This window comes from Sturnus vulgaris, chromosome 14 (genome assembly GCF_052056855.1).
Source record: "Sturnus vulgaris isolate bStuVul1 chromosome 14, bStuVul1.hap1, whole genome shotgun sequence".
Taxonomy (NCBI): domain Eukaryota; kingdom Metazoa; phylum Chordata; class Aves; order Passeriformes; family Sturnidae; genus Sturnus; species Sturnus vulgaris.
The window spans coordinates 17265154-17284904 of NC_142256.1; the positions used below are offsets into that span (position 1 = coordinate 17265154).

General features: G+C 39.1%; 1 protein-coding gene and 1 long non-coding RNA gene across 4 annotated transcripts in view; one reads left to right on the forward strand and one right to left on the reverse strand.

Annotated features, from left to right (window-relative positions):
* Positions 1 to 272: 272 nt before the first annotated feature.
* CHRDL1 (chordin like 1) overlaps positions 273 to 19751 on the reverse strand; it is a 37093-nt gene continuing 17614 nt past the window's right edge. Inside the window, exons 5-12 of one of the 3 annotated variants that reach the window (XM_088173424.1) lie at positions 14507 to 14634; positions 13672 to 13765; positions 11548 to 11615; positions 10640 to 10814; positions 7171 to 7365; positions 5328 to 5495; positions 4158 to 4247; positions 273 to 2905 (exon numbers count right to left, since the gene is read on the reverse strand). In XM_088173424.1, the coding sequence (XP_088029550.1) occupies positions 2775 to 2905; positions 4158 to 4247; positions 5328 to 5495; positions 7171 to 7365; positions 10640 to 10814; positions 11548 to 11615; positions 13672 to 13765; positions 14507 to 14634 (1049 nt within the window). In that variant the 3' untranslated portion in view covers positions 273 to 2774. Of the gene's footprint in view, positions 2906 to 4157; positions 4248 to 5327; positions 5496 to 7170; positions 7366 to 10639; positions 10815 to 11547; positions 11616 to 13671; positions 13766 to 14506; positions 14653 to 19751 lie in introns of all 3 variants that reach the window. The other 2 variants (XM_014881557.2, XM_014881556.2) reach the window with 2 other exon arrangements.
* LOC148222179 (uncharacterized) overlaps positions 7285 to 19751 on the forward strand; it is a 47700-nt gene continuing 35233 nt past the window's right edge. The window contains exon 1 of the long non-coding RNA XR_015806901.1: positions 7285 to 7408. This is a non-coding gene — a long non-coding RNA (uncharacterized LOC148222179). The remainder of the gene's footprint in view (positions 7409 to 19751) is intronic.

The window sequence follows — 19751 nt, forward strand, 5'->3', positions numbered from 1 at the left end:
CTTGATTTCTTCTTAAGTTGGTTTTCATATATGGATGTCAATGCTTTGATTTTTCAAAATTAATCTTGCTGGGTAGGTAAAAGCTGAATTAAATTGGGTATTTTCTAGTCTGACTCTTCCATATTTCAGTATCGATTTCACAGCAGGCAGTCATGCACTGCACCCAGCTGGGCACACAGCTTCTAGACTTTCTCTGAGGTGTCAGCAGCAGGACTGCAAACAGGGAGCTGAAACCAAGCATCTTGAACAAACAGCACCTTATGCAAACCATCTTATTTTATTATCAACTTCAGAGTTTATTAATTTATCAAACCAGGCCAAAGTGATACAACAAGTACATAAATAAGTACTGTAACAGACAAACATCTCACGAAGAGAATGCAAAACATGACACTGTGTATTTTGTTGACTTTAGTGACCAGAAACCGGAAAAATGCAACACTGCATTTTACTAAATAATGCTTATGATTATTTTTTGCTTTTCTTAAGAAGTGTTTATTATAAAATAAATACACATTCTGGATTCCACCAGTCCTGTCACAAATCCAAAAAGCAGGTTGCCTTCCTCGTAAAAAAAATTACAAACACCGTACACTTTCCACTAAGTCTTTTTCCACCAGCTACTGCTACAAACAGACGATGCCTGTTAGGTGAGAAATCAACTGTTGGTCTTCTCACCAGAATACTACAGTTCCTCAGAACCTCTTCCTAAAGATTTATAATAAAATTTTACAGTCCTGCAGCACATTTCAACCTAGTAGATGCAACCTTCAATCAGTGCCTCTTATGCCAAACTGCTTCTTCTACAGCTACACTGCAGCTCTGGTTCTGTGCGGTCTTAGGACCTTTGTTTAGATATGCTACACCCCTTTCCAACACCAGGACAGGACTTATGGAAGCTACAGTCCCCTGGAAAGGTGACGGGACGGTTCACTTAGTTCTCCTTTAAATGAACAGTGATAGCGGATTTCCCTTAGCCAGGTGTTCCTGCATTTTAACTTGCTGCACTTCCAAATAGCCTGTATACCCAAATCCTACCTGCTCTCTGTCCAGGCCTAGGGACAGCAGAGTGGTCCTGAGATCCCCCTGTATGTTTTCTCCTAATTCCCTTCAGCCTTTCCTTCACCTTCATATCTGTTCTCCTCACTTGCTCCTCTTTGTTGAGAAGCCCAGCACCCCGTTCCTCCTGAGGCTCAGGCAGCATGGCCAGGTGCTGGGTGCCATGGAGAAACCTGGTCCTGAGTTCTGCATTGCTGATGGAGACTGCCAGGGTCTGCTGCCCTAGCCAAGAATCCCCTTCCGATGGTGAAGCTCTGCCTGAATAGGCTTTTGGTGTTCAGTATCAAGCTCTCCCACAACTTCATCCCTTTAGGAATGTGGACACCCTTGAGTGCTGTCACTGGAAGAATGACAAAACTGAAAATCCTTGCTGTCACTGTTGATTTCACTCCCTGTGAAGCCCCAGCCCCTGGCTCAGGTCATTTCCATAAAGCTTTGTTTCCTAGCATGTGTTTAAACAGCACTACTTCCGTCTGCTTGTGGAGTAGAAAATGAGAGCGAAAGCAGGCAGAGTCACTTGCATCTTGGGACTTAATCCAACATTGCAGTCATGGGGCAGTGCAGGATTTTGGTGAAAACAGTTTATAATTGTTACAATTCCTCTGGAGATGAAAGTCACCTCTCTTAAACACACTGTAGACATGCTATACTAAATTTAACAGAATCTCTCAGATTTGAGTTTTTTTCCCAAAGATAACAGCTGTCACAACAAGCAGTTGCTTGTTGTGCTCTACAAGCCTATAGCTGTTTGGTATTTGTCAGGGGAGAGAGCTGTCCTTGAAACACGAGGATTGAGAAGTCACCCTGAGAAATATGCAGATTATGTTTGTAACAAATCAGAACAAATAAATTAAGTTTGGTCACAACTTTTAAGGCATTATTAATAAATCACGAATTTTAGTGCTTTGGTTCTTTTGAAAATACTGCAAGTACTTCACTATCTTCTGCCATGTCACTTTAGAAGGTGGTTTACCAGCCAAGAGGATGTGTAAATAGGGCCCAGAAAAATGAAGTTATTAGGGTTATGATAAGGAGCTAACACTTTTAGAGAAGTGGGTGGAAGAAACAGTGAAAACCACTGAAAAGCAAACGTTTGCTCCAATTACTACAAAAATATAGTGATTGCCACTAACACCTGCTCTTCAGTTGATGGACTTTGTTTGCTCAACTAGAAGACATCATCCCAAAGGCAGGCTGCTAAGGAGTCTGTTAGTTTAAATCTGGTTTTTATGTCTCCAACGTGAGTATTGTATCACTAGCATTTTTCCTTCACTACTACAAGAATTCCATGAGTCACTTCAACACCAGAAATGGTATAAATTCAGGACAGGATATAATGCTCTCCGTAGCTCCTGTACATTTATTAGCTGTCCTTCTTTTCATTAGTTTGAATAACTTGCCAAATAATAATTGTAAAAATGTTCTGTTTCCTGTTTTTAACTTGTAAAGAGATGCAACACTAGGAAAGCAGTCTTTCTTTCTCCTTAACCCACCACTAATACAGAGCCTTCTAGTCTTGGAGGAGATACTTGAACAGTTGACACAGACCACTACACATAAAGCAGCAAATTTGCTGTGCATGATGTGAATAATTATTGCATTATAGTTTTGGGGTTTAGGGCAACTGTTGACTCAAGCAAAATAAGCCTGCAGTCCAGCTGCAGATCCAAGTTTTCTTAAGTTTTCTTGTGTTTTTCCCTCCAATGCTGTCTCCTTTAACAGTGACCCTTTTCAGACTTTTCAAGGTACAAAACCTTTACCAAATCCTCGAGCTCAGTCCTGCACACTCTGCTTTCACACATTCGGTTGATCTGAGCTTCTCCCTCACTAAATATTTTCCACTGGCCTGAAAACAAAAACACAAAGGAGACAGGTATTGACTTAGAAAAGGGCACAGGGACTTCGAAGACATTTACAAGCACTCTGCAAACCAACTGATTCACAATCGTCGAAGAGGGAATGTCCAATCCTCCCATGGAAAATATTCAAAGCATCTTACAACCATGTAACATATTCCAGGCAAAACAACTTTGTTAAAAAAATAAATATGGATCAGCATATTGCTATTTTCTTTAATTAAGTAGTCCTGTAAGTTGCCTCTGTTTATTCAAGCATTTTATGACACTGGATACTCTGGTAAACAAAAGTATTTAAAAGCTGGGAAGCAACACAGCTAAATGTTTCATGTGCATAATGAACTCTTCCTACCTGTGCATAATACAAAGTGTAATGGAGATTAACATTTCTACACATTTATGATAGTGTTAATAGAAATGCATGCTGTCCTGGTAACTAGAATACTACATTACAGACAACAACGACAAGCTTATGGACAGCTGACAGCAAAAAACTAGGGAATCTTTTATACGAAAATAATCTGTATCTCAATAGGTCTGTAACAATTGAGAGTATATTTTTTCTGGGAAAAAGACTTTTTAACTAGAAAAAAAAATACAGAAAAAAAATACCAGTGGTAATGCAAAAGAACTAGGGATTGAAAATATATCTTAATTCACTTAGCAAAGTAGCTGAATTAGTAATTGCTAACTACTGTCACAATCCCAAACTAGATGAAATACAAACCAAATTGAATCAACAGTGATAAAAGAAGTACATGTCCTTTCATAAAACACATTTTAATAATGAAGATGTCGTTAAGAATATAGGAAAGTAATCTTTCAAATACAACATAAGTGTATGTAGAACCCCTTTAAAAATATCTGAATTTTTTCCCTTCTAAATTGCTATCTAAAACACTGGGGTAACTTGACATGTTACATAAATAAATTCAAATTCTGCAGCTGTGCTGACATTAGCCATATTTCAGATTTATGCTAGCACGGGCAGAAAAGATCATATATTGTACTTTACCAAAACACAAGAGTCTAAGACAGCATGTACAGAAACTACTGTTACATGTATCTATATTTTAAGCTGCTGTATTTTGATTACTTAAATCGAAACTTATCAAATAATGTGATCATCTGCTAGAGAAAAATTCAGTACATCCATTTGACTGGGCTGAGTAACAGAGAATGTTTTTCATGGCTATGATTATATGGAGAGTAGGAACCTCAGTAAGTCAGAATTTTACTTACTAAGGGTTGTCCTTGTTATCAACTTGAAGTAAGGAAGTCCTTCAAATTCTCTCTTGGACAATTTTTCAATGTAGAGGTGACGCAGAATCCCTTCAGCAAAGAAATGAGAAGTGCGTGTTACTGGAAATGTGCCCATTGTTCTAAACCTGGAGTGCTGTCCTGCCTTTTTGTAAAATTTTCAGTCTATTCTTTTTTAAATTCTGTTTCTCCATCCCTCTGGTTTTTTGCCATTCCCCTGTAAATCCTCTCGTGAAACCGTGATTGCAGCAAGTTTGTGAGGGGTGTGAGAATTAGCCAATTCTTTTCCAAATTATCTGAATCCTTCCTTATTATGAGTAAATATAAGATTACAACAGAAGCCAAAAGTCAGTGTCTTGGAGAAAAATACTGTAATTTTGCAGTCAGATACCATTTTGAGCCAGCAGGCAACATGACTGTCAAATCATTATTAGGCTTTGTGGCTTTTTAACACATAAGGTAGTTGTGAACCACCCAATGCTCTGTCATTTCTTTTCTGCTCCCACTTTGGCTTTGGCTTTCTCCTTTAAAGCATCTAGAGATGTATCATTTCCATGCAAAAGGGTACACTATGTGAGAGTTTCCTATGAGGATCATATGCTTTTTGCCTAAAATAGAGATAATTTTTATGAGGCTGAAAGTTCACTATTTGCAGCAGTGTTTGGGCTTCTGAACGCTTCTCTATTTTGTTCTATCTTTACTGTTAGTCTAGTAAAAGATACTGTTTCCATCCTTAATACATATTTTGCCCATATTCTATATGTACTGTCATGGGTGTATCATCACTATGGCAGACAGGGCAGACTGATTTCAATAGAAGGCTTTTTGGTCTATCTTAAGAAAGAGCCTCCAGGCACATGGTTCAAACCCTACTACCCATTTATCTCCAATAAATTACACAGAGTAATACTGAAAATCTGTTTTTCATTGTGCTTTTGCTCCCAATGAAGGCTAGGAGTTAGCAGAACTACAGCTCTGTGTGTTTCTAATGAGTTTTGTACAGAAAAAATCATGTATGTTGGCAGTGGCTGTAATAGTGATACCCTAAAGAGCCAAAAGAATAGCAGTGTCAAAATGCTTGGATCTGTACACTGTTCTGGGATTGTAATGGAAGATGATACACTATTTAAAGAAAGAACTTTCTCAACTCACCTTTTCTAATTGTCCACACATGTATTTCTATTTGAGGTGGCTTTTCAATCTCTATTGCAATTTTCCTGATGGTGTCTCCTTCCTCTGTGACAATGGATTCATAGACAGGAAATGTCTCTTTCCCACAGGAGTAATCTTTGTTGTCGAAGGTTTGACTTGGCACATCTTCTATTTAAAAAACAAAAAGGACAGAACACATACTACCAGCTATAATCAAGTCTTCCAGAATTTACGTAGCATCAATAGCCAGGAAGGGTTAGTTTGAAAGTAGAATGTTCATTTGCATGGCCACACAAATCCATCTCCAGCTGTTAACAGAGACACTTAACAGTGTTCTTCCAGGTTCTGGTAGCCTGTCTATGGTGGCAAGACAGTATTTATACTTGTAATCCAGTTTCCTAAGGAAATGAGCTGTGTACAACAATGTGGTCTGGGAGACTCCTTGCAAGTTTTGAACCTGTTGTCTATGTTTCAAGCATATTTGAAACTACGTTAGAAATCTTGGGGTAATAAAAGAACTAAATGAAAATTGGTGGTTGGTTAGAGTGAAGAGACCCGAATTAATGTTTTGCTGAGGAAAAGAATCTATGAGGTTTGCATTTTGCTTGGCAGTAGCCATGTGGCCAGTACAAGCCTGAGCCAGCCACAGTGCACATTATCTCTTGCCCACCTGGTAAAGTTGTAGAGCACAAGTAGAAGCTATAATTATTCTTTTTGCAATTGGAAGTTGGACAGGAATAGAGGAGAGATGATGCAACTTAGAGGCTCAGACCACTGTTTGTGGAAACGCCTAATAATGAATACATCTCCAGATATACAAGACAGACTGCAGGAAAAGGTTCAGCTTTCTTAAAAATGGGCAGATAGGATCTCAAAAAACAATGCAGTAATCCTCTTTTTTGCCATTATTTTTTCTATTGAAGCCTGTCAGTCAGGCTATGTTGGCTGTTCTTCCAATTAGAAGAAAGCTGTGGATCTCTGCTTCACAAGTATCTAAAAGACCTAGATACACATCTCCTGCCTGCCTACTGCCACTGCATAGTGTTTTTTTCCCAGTAAGCAAGATTAGCAGGAGAAGATGGGAAGTGTGCATTTTACGAATGTTTCTATATATGGCTGAGCAACTCATTTCCTCAGAGTATTCTTGCCCAGTGCATCACCAAACACACAAATGGGTACATAAGGGAACTATTTAAAGGCACATAAGGGAACTTGACAGTCCTTTACCTTTTGTAATACACGAAACATGGTTTTTCATTTGGCAAACCATCAGCAGAATCCTTTTAGGAGATTTTTCACTAGTTGTATGCATTTATTTTAGTAATGTCTAAATAAGTTTTATCATTAGTGCAGCATAGATACAAATCTGTGCTAAGTCAGTATTTATTTTAAGGTTTAAGTTATGTAACTGACACCAATCAGAGTTTTGAATCCTTCTGGTACATTTTAAAAAGCAGAAATTATATGATCGTCATGTGGATCTTACAAGCTAGAAAATGATTTTAAGGTTCTGTGGGCACTGTGGTGGGGGAAGGATGGGAGTCTTTTGGCAGTAATGAACTTTCTGTATACATTTCTGTAACACTCTCTTTGGAAATGAGCATCAGAAAGTGGTGTTAACAGCAAAGAGAAAGGTAGTGACTGCTCAAGACGTGTCAGGAGCCTGTCTCCTGTGAGAAGCAGCAGCAAGAGGAGAGGTGGCCAGGCACCAAGGTCTCTGTACACACACACTGGAACACGGCACAGCTGCTGCTGTTCACATCAGAGCTTGTGATCAGGAAGCTTGAGCCAAGCCCTTTAACATGCACAGCAAAAAGGTGGTCTGTGATCAACTTTGTTTTACCTGGACAGACTTTACAGCATTTTCCTTCTACTTTCTGAGGGTATTTGCAGGGATATTGTTCTGGGCAGTGAATTTTCTTACATTCTTGTTTGGTGATGTTGCAGGTGCACAACACACACTCTACGATTCCAAAGGACCGGAGATTGGGATGCCAAGATTCACCATGTGAGTATGTTTTGCCATTTGAAACACAAACTACAGAAGAAAAGAAAAAGAAGAAAAGGTACAACTGGAAAACGTATGTTCACTGGCTACCTATCTATAAATATTAATTTAATTCATGCACATTTGTTTAAAGTAGTGTCTCCATACATCATCTGTTAGCATCTCAGGCCCATTTCTCTGCTTGTTAATTTTAACTTGCAGTTCCTTTACTTGAGTCTGAGCCCGTGGTCACCTTTTCCTGAGCAGGGTTTCCTTGATGCCAACTCTGCTGACGCTGATGTCCATTATGTTTTGAGGAAAACAGTGAAGGTATTTGAGACAAGTGTCTGACTAGCTCCCCCCCAGTTCATGCATTTCAGTTATGCTTTAACCAGCTTAGAAAACCCACTCCCTTTCCCTCTTATTCTCAGTCCAGAGACAGGACACAGCCTGCTACAGTGGCTTTGGCTGCATTTGAATCGAATTTGCAGATGAGAGGTCCATGTCATTTGCTACTGAGTCATCTGCACATCTGCAGCCATTTGCTGGACACGGCCTTTGCAGTGAGAGAAATGCCATCAACTGGATGGATTAGTGATACCTGGGCCTTTTATTGCTTGTGCATGAGAGTTCTGCTACGTAGCACACAGAAAAAAACACAGAATACTTGCAAAATGAAGTTTAATTCCTTTGTAGAAATAGATACACTTATAGGTAGATAAATTCATTTGGCTTTTGGAATCACAAGAAAACATGAAAAGATGCATATGGGACTGAAAATTCATTCCAAACTTTCTAAGAACTTCAGAATATTTATTCATCAGAGCTCCTGGGAGTCAGAGAAATACAGCTGACACAGAGAGTGGAAAAATCCATGCCTGGTAGAAGCCACTTTGGGTCACCCAGCAGTTGATGGGAATTAAATCACTTTACACCATGTTTCCATTTGTCTTCTAAATCCTAGTTCTTTCTTTTAAAATATTTTATAAACACAAAGAAAAATGCAAACTAATCCTAACAAGGTGAAAGAAAGGGCACTGCCTGATTTGTAAAAGCAACAAAAGTGAAGTGGGGATATGTTGTAAATACTTCCAATTCTTCTAATACGCCATCATTTTTATTAACCTTTTTACTTGTAAAATATTTTCCTATTTTGCCTATAACTTTCAAAAGCAATTTAATTTTCATCTGTAATCTGAAATTTATATCTAACTGGTAACAGATGTAACCAACTGGTTTATACTTTAGTGAGTTACTGAGATTTATGGGGAGTGTATTTTGCAATGTCTTTCCTGAGCTTATGCTATCATTTGGTTTATAATTTGCTACTTTTTAACTCTTTTTTAAGACATGGTTTTTTTTCAGAGATAGGAAACAGTTTTGTTCCTCAAACAAAATGGTAGTTTTATCTGTACACTAAGAACATGTGAGAAAACTATAAATGAAAAAACTGATAAGTACTCAGTTGTTCAGCAGGCTTCTTACATGCTTATTTAGCATAGTATTGCTAATTTGTATGTTTACATAGACTTCTTTTCCTCCAGTCAGAGTTCTCCAGATCCTTTATGGACATAAATACTTTCTGAGTTCTCCCTGACAGGGGAAGGGATAATACACGACATTGCATGGATACATACTCTCTGGTTTTTTAGGGTTATTTGACACAGAACAATTAAATAAATACTCTGAGGTAGCAGATGAAGGCTCTAGCAGAAGCCAAATACTGGCAAATAACTTCTAGTTACCCTGGTTTTAGTGCTCTTCAGAATGATAAATGTATATCCACACAACCACATAGTATTTGCATGTCAGGAGAGTTGTTGTGTGTTTAACTTGTTGAATGTGTCTCAAGGGACATGTGCATTAATTAATAAAACACTTGTTAATTGCACAGGAACAAAAGAAAACACATGGTCAGCATTCCTGTTTCTATCATGGGGATCTCTCAGACACTGTTCAGGCAGTGAGTGTCTGAAGTTATGCTGCATCCAGAAATATGCTGTTCATCTGTATGCCCTTTATTTGCTGAAACAAATCAGTTAGAAACTGCTTTGATGATGTCTTCATGTGTGAATTACATGTCAAAAACATTGCACTGTATGGAGATTCCTGCTCCTAGATTCACCATAAAACACTGGCATGATCTGAAAGCTTTTTCATGCTTGTTCAGGTGGATAATAAAGATCTTATAGCCAACATTCCTTCTGTTAGTTAATACCTTGAAAGATTAGTTGGCCCTAATACAAGGGATTTTAACTCTTTGTGAGTAGTTTCTAAGTATATGCTGACTGGTATTTGTAGATAGATGCTCTTCTGAGCATGTGTTTTTACAGCTATTTCTTTTATAGCTTCCTGGGCCTGTTTCTGCAGACCTCTGTTCACTGAGTTACATGCCTTGTGGGAACTGAGCATCCCACCCTTTTTACTGTACAAAACCTGCTGTCCCACTAACTGGTGAGCTGGTATTTTCCCTTTACTTTTGTCCTTCTTGTAGTGCATGAGGAATATGACTTGAATATGGTTTGCCACATGGGCTTAAAATTCTGTTGTCCCTAAAATGCAGCACGTCGTATATTCTATTAGCAGAAGACACTAAAGGATTCATAGAGTGAGATTCATTATATTGGCTAAATCTGCCTCTCTACAGCTCAGGGATCCAGTACAGGCTAATTGCCCATCCTGCCTCTTGTGTTAGTCATGGGGGAGGAAGATCATCCCTTGTATCCCACTGTGTCAGGAAACTTGTTTAAGGTGGGGGAAGACATGAGACTGTCTTTCATAAGAATAATTTGCTAAGTCTCAGCGGCAGAAAACCTCCTGATACTGTGGAAAAGCTTTATGGTCTGAGATTTGTGGGGCAGTTGAAATATAAGGTGTTTACAGCTATAAAATTTACAAAATAGGAGAGAGTGTAAAGAAGATAACCACAAACAATTTCCTCCAGGACAAGTCACTATGTGAACAAGTTAGTGAATCTAAAGGCATTGTGGTGTCCTTTGTGGCACAAAGCACTCACTTCCCTGGCAGCCAACACATGAGCTCTCAGAATTATAGGGTACAATCACACAAAGTAACTCAGAGAGCAACACTGCTTTTGCAGAGTGAAATGCATTGTTGTACTACATGTGTAGGCAGAATTTATCTCAGTCAAGAAGGAATTTAATATGCTCAATAGCTTATTGCTTTTGCCTCCCTGATTTGCATTGGATTTCTCAATACCAGTGCAAATTTTCAAGATTCTGCTGTATATTTGGAGATGCCTTTTTGAGCTCTAGGTGACTGATTCCTGACCCAGAGGAATACTTTAAGAAGTGCTTGTCTTTACCTCGTCCGTGCTTATGCTTGTTGTTGATGACGATTTGTACTATTGTTCCTGAGGCCTGCTGGGGATCCGGTAGGACTCCACGGTTACTCCTGGCATTGGGAAATCGTGGAATGTTGACTAACTGCCTGGCAGAGCTGGGTAACAGGTCGTAATGGGAGCGATGGTATGAGTGTCTCTGTTTGGAGACAGAAAGAGAGCAGGAGAGTACGTCTCATTCCAATGAACAAGGGATATGAGTAGGGAATGAGTACTGCTGGACTAAAAGTAGCTGTAGTAGTGCATAGCATGTTTTCTAGAGCAAAAACACTGCTTCTTTTCAGAGAATAATTTTCCAAAATGCCCATGAACCTGAAGGTTTCCTATTACAGCCCGTATTTTATAGACATGATTCTTCCCACTCATCCAAAGATTTGCTGGTTCCTGTATTTAAGTATGCACCTAATGCTTAAAAACCCTTCAGATTATCTCCAAATGCTCCGATAAAAATAATCTCTTAAGCAGTAAATTGTTAATGGATAGTTTTACCACCAAAGACAGTGAAGCCCTGTAGTAAATATGTATGTGTGCCTAAGTAAATATATATGTGTGTATGTGAACTGGGAAGCAAGTATTTGCAATTATTATTTAAAAGCAATTCTTGCCTAGGAAACCAATACTGTCAAATTTTATTCTTATAGAGCATATACAGAAAAAAACAACTCCAGAGATTTCAGGAGCTCCTGCTCTAATTCAACATTATTCATGACTTCAGGTTGAGTGAAAGAAACCTATTTTGGGCTAGATTCACAGAATCTAGAATGAGGCAGTAGGTATTCAGACACATTATTATCCTTTTCTCTTTTCCCCAAATGTACTGCCATGTACTGCACAGCAAGAAAGTATGTCTTTAAACTGTAGGTCCCACTTACAGCTTCCCTGTTGGCTGGCTGCCGAAATATATCTCCATCAGAATGTTCCCACGATAATTCTCCATCTCCTGTACACAAAGCAGAACAGTATCCATTAGAGGATTAACTGTGCAACACCTTGGGCGATACAGACGGAAAAGTCTCACCTGGCTTGACAGCTGTATTTGGGTCTAGTCATTAGCAGAGGAATGAATATGAAAATCAGCAAATCTTGATAGTAATATACTTGGCCATGCAGGGAGCAGAAGCTGAACTCACAATTTCCTCCCCATGAGCTGTGCTAGATCTTTATAAATACTTGTTTTTAGGTTTGCATTTCATAGAAAACACAGAGAAGAGATAAAAGAGCTTCTGCCGTATTGAAAAGAACAAGGTAGATTATGAGATAAATGATCATTTTAACATTTTTAAATAAGTGCAGGAGAATACATTAAAAAAGTCCTGAATCACTGCAGACAGTGGGTTGCCTCTAGTGCATAACCTGATATAATCTCACCTCTCATATGGAAATGCTAGTGAACCGGTTTCTCATTAGTGACTGCGTCTGAAGCGACTGATTTCTCCAGTGTAAGGCTGGTTTACTGCATAGCTTTGTACTTTGAAAATCAAATTGATTTTTGTAACTGAAAGAGGCTGGTTTCAGATACAGTTCAAATAACTACCTGGTAACTGACATCAGACAATTAACAAAGATTTACTTTAATTAACTGTCAGTGTAGTACATTTAAAACAGTATACCACTGTATTTCTTCCTGGGAACAGAACTATCATTTTGCTTGTTTGAGATCAGGTGGCTTCACAAGCAGTTTGCCTGGCAAAAACTTTCAAGATTTTTAAAGATACTGCGGAGTAACATGGCAAAGCAGCAAAAAAGAGGAACAATCTCTATGCAAAGGAGCACTACAGAGAGATCCTCATCCTTGTTCTGTCTGCGGTGACATGTTCATGCAGTGCAGAGCCCTCCCGAGAGATCAGCTCAGGTCTTCCACGGTGCCATACATAAGTTAATTACCAATGCATGGTCCCCAGAGTAAGCAGCTTTGTCAGCCTGCTGCACTGACAGGACTACACAGCTTCAGTGCAGGACCTCATTCCTTCAAAGTGTGCAGGGCTCTCTCTGCATCCTGCTGCTTTATAAGCACTGATGCACTCTCAAGTACCTTCTTGCTGGCTCAGCCCTCCACTGCTCAGAGCTTTTGGTTCAGTTTATACACTCAGTCAACTCCTCAGGTCAGGGGCTGTGGGACTATGCTGGTTGGTGTTTTGCAACTCTTGCACCATAGGGAAAATTGTACAACCAACTAGATAATACTTATTTTTACATGCAATAGTACTGAGTTTAAACAAGCAGAGTATCAAGAGAATACGGTAGCACAAAGGTGCAAGCAGGAGAGTTTTTCAAAGCATCCCAGCATCATGGATAATATGAGGGGCACTTCTGAAAAGCACAGGTACCTTCAGGCGCTTATCTGCATCTTTGAGAACAGGCCAGAGATGCTTAGGTACCTTGGAAGTGGTGATTCAAGTGCCATAATATTAAAAGCGAGATTAAATACATTCAGAAATTCTCAGACTTTTTGGGCTTTTAGACAGTTAGGTTTAGACATTCAGAGAGGCTGGGAAGGCCCCCAAAAACAAGTGTCCTGTGTGTACAAGATCGAAAATGCAATTGCTAATAAAATACTGAAGTCACCTGACCATTGTCTGACACCTAATTTAAATTGGAGTAATTGCCCTTGCCTCTGAATTGAAATTCTTGTGTCTTGCACAACTTGAGTAGGTCTGGTAACTTGTCAGATAGAAGCTCATCTTTTATTACAAAGCTTCTCTACCCAAAGTAATGGCAGCTATTTCAATACATCATTTGAAGCCTTGATTTACCTCATTAGGGAGTTGCGACTTTATCATCAGAGCATTCCCACCTTGTTTCAATTTAGGAAAACAAAGGTAGCAATGTTACCTTGCTGGCACCTGCGGGGTAATTTCCCAACATGCATTGGATTGTAATTACACAGGAAACTTGCAGACAGTGTCCTGAGTGACAGTGCTGGTGCACAGACAAGGCTCTGAAAGGGGAAGGAGTAAATTCAGAGCCCATCCTTCTGTGACTGTGCTTGAACGTACCTCTACAAACTGGACAGCAGGATTCTGGAACAGAAACTGGGAAAGAGCAAGTTAATTTGGGACATGTCTTCAATCCACAGTACACATTTCCTTCCTGCCAGTAAAACACAAAAGAGAATTCAGAAGGAGTTGTCAATTGTCTGGTACTGTATATTCATTTTTTTATGGACATGCTTAAATCTGTGTTTACATAAATGCCACTCTATGCAAAAGCAGAATATTAGATTAGTCTGTTCAGTACCTGGCCTACAAAATTCTTAGTTCATGAAGAAGAATATGATGACTATTTTATGAGAGGAAGTAGGGAGCTGTCAATAGTTGGTACTGAAGAGCTGACTGGATTGAGAGGGATGTTTTGGTTCAGACACTGGCTCTGAAGAGTCACTGGGTAACTGCTCAAATATATTGGATTTGAATTGTGACATCTCAGGAATGGCTCTGTGGCCCAGTGGCAGTTCAGAGTTGTCCCCTCCCAGCCCTGGGGCTCTTTATCAGCTCAGTCTAAATGAAACCAGTCATTGGTTTAGTGCTATATTTTCCAGTTAAGCTGAAGGAAATATTCTATACGTGCCAAGCAGCAATATTTTACCTGCTGCCTCTGCACTGTAAGCTCAATTACAGCAGATGCAGGGTATGCATTGTGCACTGTTTAAGAGGTCATCTGGCATTTATTTAACAGGTACTGCACACTAGCTCTGAGCACTCTCATGAGTTTCAGCATTAATTCTCAATTCCCAGCCTTTGCTGTGCACTGCTTATATTTCAGTGTCACATTTTCTAGAAAGGAGAACTGGAGCATTGACAGAGCAGGGATCTGTCAAATCAAATTACTTACTGAGCAGCTGCACTGGGCACACTGGTTTGCTTGCCTATTTTGGAAAAGCCCCTCAGCCACAAACATTTCGCCATGGTGGTAGGTGGTGCCATTGTATTCACAGGATTTCCCGGTGATTTTGCTGCTTACTGAGAAAAGAGAGTCTTCTGGAAGCAAGGGGAAAGGAACATTTCATGCAAATGTTCTCGATAATTCACAATGTCATAAATGCACGGGATGATAAACTTCCCTTCTCTCTCATTTCTCTTTGTTATGGAAGGACAAGTTTTGTCATACTTCAAAGTACAAGTGATATGATACTATCATGCTGAACTTTGGTAAATCACTCTTTGAGTTGACTGTCCCAGTTAATCCTAGGATGCTGAAGACCAACTGCAATGCCAGCACTAATGGCCCTGTCTCAGGCTGCAGTGTTTTCCCTTGCTCTGTAGCATTTGGTGTTAGGACAGAAGGGTGCGGTTATGTGCCTACTTGTTACGTGTACATGGCTCTTTCATGCTTTAATGTAAAACGGCATTAGGTGCTGCATACACACAGAATCCCACTATCAACAGCACTGTTCTAGCAGGGCTTCCTCCTTCTTAGTACTGGGTACTGATATTGTTTTTTTAAAAAAATTATTTCTACCATTATAGCCCAGAGAGGACTTAACTGCAGGTTAGCAAGTTGTGCCACAGGGCATGGATCATTCCTTGCCATCCACAGGCGCAAACCTTTTGGTAGAGGAGCAGCAATAATGACGATGGGACTGACAAAGAGAGCTATGTACTAAGTGTTTGTTCTTAGTGGCCTTCACAATTCACTGCTGCTGTTGTTTTCAAAATGGGCAAAACTTGTCAAAGGCAGATGCCAAAAGCTAACAAAAGTTGATTTTTCTCTGACATGCATTTTAATGTCAGATGTGCAGGTGAGGGAACTTTGCAGAATTCAGTGCATATGACAAAGTGCACAATATGGCACTGTCAATTCAACTCTGAAACCTCCTGCTTCAACTCAGTACTATACTGAGTTCTGCACCACACGGGTTAAATGTTTTTTAAGACATAAAGTTATACATGCCTTATGCTAAAACATCCCATAGATTTAATTAAATTATAAGTAATTTAGCTATTAGCAGTTGATAAACTGTGTAAAGGAAGTACAGTTACCCCATGAAATGTAAGTTACTTGATACTGCTTGGGCAGTGAGCCTGGCACTATATATTTATATTCACATGAATTTTGCATCTCAGCATGAAAAAAGACATTTCAAACAAGGGGTTTGTGGAAGTAACAGTGGAGTGTTTATTCTCTGGAGCCCAAATCACAGCAAATTTCTAAGAATGCAGCTGAAATTTCAATCAGTGGGTTTGGGCTTTCACATAAAACAAACCAGGCCTGAAAATGCAGCTTTTCCTATAGTCCCTTTCATTACCTATCAGATAAACCTGGAGTTATTTTTTGGTGAAACCATGACACTGCAGAATGTTTTTCAGCTGTGAGCTCAAGTGAAAAAACAGTTTCCTGCTGGTATGCACTGGCATTAAACACTGTAATCTAGTTTCTCATAAAAGCATATAGTAATTACATTGGTCCAACAAATATTAATACTTTAAATGGTAAATGTGAAATCTGTCCGTGGAACATACATGTACTACAATATTAGAGAGTGTATGGGGTCAGCAAAGTCCATTCTGTAGGAGACTGGTAGAAGTCAGCTAGTTAGGGTTCCTCGCCTGATATTTCATTGCCTGACATGCTTGGTATTTGCACTTCCACAACTGAAGCACTGGATACACCATTATTTCAACACAATCAAGAGTGTCGAATGATACCTTTACAAAATCTTATAAGGAGTACAGAGCCCTGACAACACCTGTGTTTGACATAGAAATGCATTGCTTTCAGCACTTGCAGTATGATTTGCTAGTAATGCACAGTCTGGAATGGCAAGATGTATGCTCTAATTAAGACATCCTTTGGAAGTCATCAGCAAAAGATTTAATTGGCAAATTCAGCTACTATTTAGGCACAAATATCGGAAAACATGGATAAAGAGGCACTTTTCAGGACTGTGATGCCTCCCAAAACTTAAATCTCCTTCTTGGGTTTTCTGAGAGTCATCTCATAGAAAGCAGGAGGAAAGACTGACAAACCTTTAGTTATCTCCTTGCCCTTGGGCAATTAGAAGAGCAGAAGACTGGAAAGAAATTAAAATGGAAGGAGAAATGAAAGGATAACACAGGTCTTTGGCTGGAGACGAAGCCTGTTCACACAGCCTCTACAGGACATTGCTGTGCCCATGTGGGATGCCTGTCCAAAAGCAGTGTGTGGCTTGTGGTCTGACATTTGCAAAGACCCATACCTGAATGACTCACCATGACTTTTCAGTGTTGGATGAAGACAGTAAATTTTACAGCAGATTTACCTTGGCATATGCCACATCAGTTCTGTAGGAAATCACCAAATGCCCTTAAACTGTAGCTTTTAAATAAGGAAGAAGGAGGTTGAAACTTTTATTGCTTGGAAAATGATGGCAGAGAGAGTTGCACTAGGTAGTTGTTTTCATCTGTGTTTCTTTTAATCGATCACAGAGTTGGGCCTGTGACAGCTAATTCATTATATGTACTCCAAAACACATGTACATCTGCCTGTGTGGAATTTGAGATGAAATTCTACAGTTATTTTAAACCAGAGAATCACAGGATCATTTAGGTTGGAAAGAACCATTAAGATTGTCAAGTCAACTTAGTACCACTAAACAACTTAGTTTACCACTAAACCAAGTGCCATATCCATATGTTTTTTGAAGACATTCAGGGAATGAGGATGCCACCACTTCCCTGGGCAGTCTGTTCCAATGCTTCACAACCCTGTCTGTCAAAACATTCTAAACATATGTAATGTAAACCTGCCCTGGTGCAACTTGAGGCCATTTCCTCTCATCATGTCACTTGTTACTTGGGAGATGAGACTGACACCTACTTCACTACAATCTCCTTTCAGGGAGTTGAAGTCTTCTTTGATGAAATAATTGCAAGAAAAGTCAGTTTTAATTATGGGACATAAAACCATGATTTAAGTCCTATGCTGCACATTAAGTGACTGGACATATTTCATTATTGCACAGAGTCAGATCTTAAAGAAGTTTTCAGATCAAGACCACATTACTTGTTATTGCAAAAAAATATATACAGTCATATATTGGAGATGGCATATTGGAGAGCACAACTGATCCTTTCCAAACACAGCATTTGCCTGGAGCTGCGAGGAGGATTTGTTTATTTTCTGTGTCCAAATATAATTTCTGTCTGGTACAGTTTTTCTCTCTGTCTAATTTTGCGGTTGTGTTTCTTCAACTCAGATTTGGTTTGTTTTCTAATGTTTTTTTTTAAATCATGGCTAATCAGAGGAGTTTAGACTCCCCCATGATATCATATTCTCCTGTAGAATGTGAAATTAGAGTCAATGTGGATTATTTTATTAAGTGCCATGTGTGAGCTTTTAAAAATTTTGTCATTAATACTGCTATCAGCATACATTATTCTGTGCCTTAGAAAGACAGGTTAGAATCAGATTAATTAACTGCAAATATACCACATTGCTCAAAGCTCTATTTCTAAACCTTGCTTCCTAATCAGGACTGTTCCCAAAGCTTTATCTGGCATTTTAATGGTGCTAACATTGCTTTAATTAGCTGTCTCTGTAAAGTACCAAGTAAATCATCTATGTGAATCCTTTTAATTAACTGGGTTCAATCTGAGGGTTTTCTCTGGCATTCGTAGCACGTCAGTGGAAACAATATACAATGTAAAGGGTAAAGATGTTATAGCATCAATTGAAAACGAAATATCTCTGTTTCTGTGGTTGGCATTTATTCTGTAAGGGCTCAGACTTCTGCATAGAAGTTGAGATGCCATGCTTATATTTGCCTACGATTTTAGCATGATCAAGATAAGACCACGAGTCTCCAATATGGATAGCAGTGATTTATCACCAACATTAGCATTAGGTAATGTCAGGGGCCAAGATGTACAACCTGGGTTTCAACGACCTGACATGGATTTCAATTTATCCTTGAAGTAAATTTAGAGGTTAAACCTGGCTAAATAAATCCTTCAAATTTTACAGACAACAGAATATAACTGTATCAAAAATGGATTAGCTTGGAAACAATTGTTTTTTAAAAAGCAACTGGAGACTATGGTGGGTATGCCTGAATCCTTATATCCAAACATTCCTCTCTTCCAAACATGGGCTTCTGTCCAGCTTCTTTTGTCTACCTGGGCTGTTTTTCACTGATGTCCCATACACACAAGGTAAATTTCAGGCTTGTTGAAGCCAATAGAAACGTTTCCTTCAGGATTCAGCCACCACATGTGCTTGAATGTTGTTTTTTTGAGATTGATGCTTGTGCTGTGAGGAACTGTTGATCTATACGAACAGGAGTTGTATCAACTAAAGCCTGTAGTACAACTTGATATGAAAGTCAACTATGAACTAGAAGTGCATACAAGTATAGTTCACAGATTTCATGTATTGCAGTTCATTTGACAGAGCATGCGAAGAAACAGTATGGCAAGGTTTGCCATGAAGGGATGCTACCTCAGTGTGACCTGCAGTACCAATGCTTTCCTGATAGTCTGACAAAACAGTGTTAGATATGAATTTTATAAACTACAGAAATTTTATGGAAATTTTCTGGATCAGTGGAATCTGCTCCAACCACATATTTTTTCACAGAAGTCTGTCTGGGTTCCTGATGGTCTGCCCATGACTTGAGATGTCCTAGGGCCAAGGTTTGAGGGAAGAGTCAAAAATGTACACATACCTGACTTTTCAGTCTTCTAGGAGAAACAGATTCTGTATCACATGGATCACAGTCAGTTTTGGAAACACCATCTTTCAGTTTTTATGTTTAAAATTCTATTCCTTCCTGGATTGTTCTAAAAACTTGGTCCTGAGATGCTTTACACTTACTTGGATATGAAGCAGAAGAGCATCAGTTATTTGCTACTAATCCCTTGAATAGCTTAGACAAATTCCTTGGGTAGTTCCTGATGTTTGAAACACTGGTAACTTTTGCAAAAGTATTTATGTGCAGAGTGGGAAAAGCAGTAACCAGATATGAGCAATCTAACCTTTTGAGAAATGGAGAATGTCTTATTTGAGGAATGGCTTTAGGATGCAGGCCTAACTACAATCAATTAAGTGCTGAACTTGGATCCTTCTGGATAAAGACAAGAGGTACAAGTATAATTCCTAA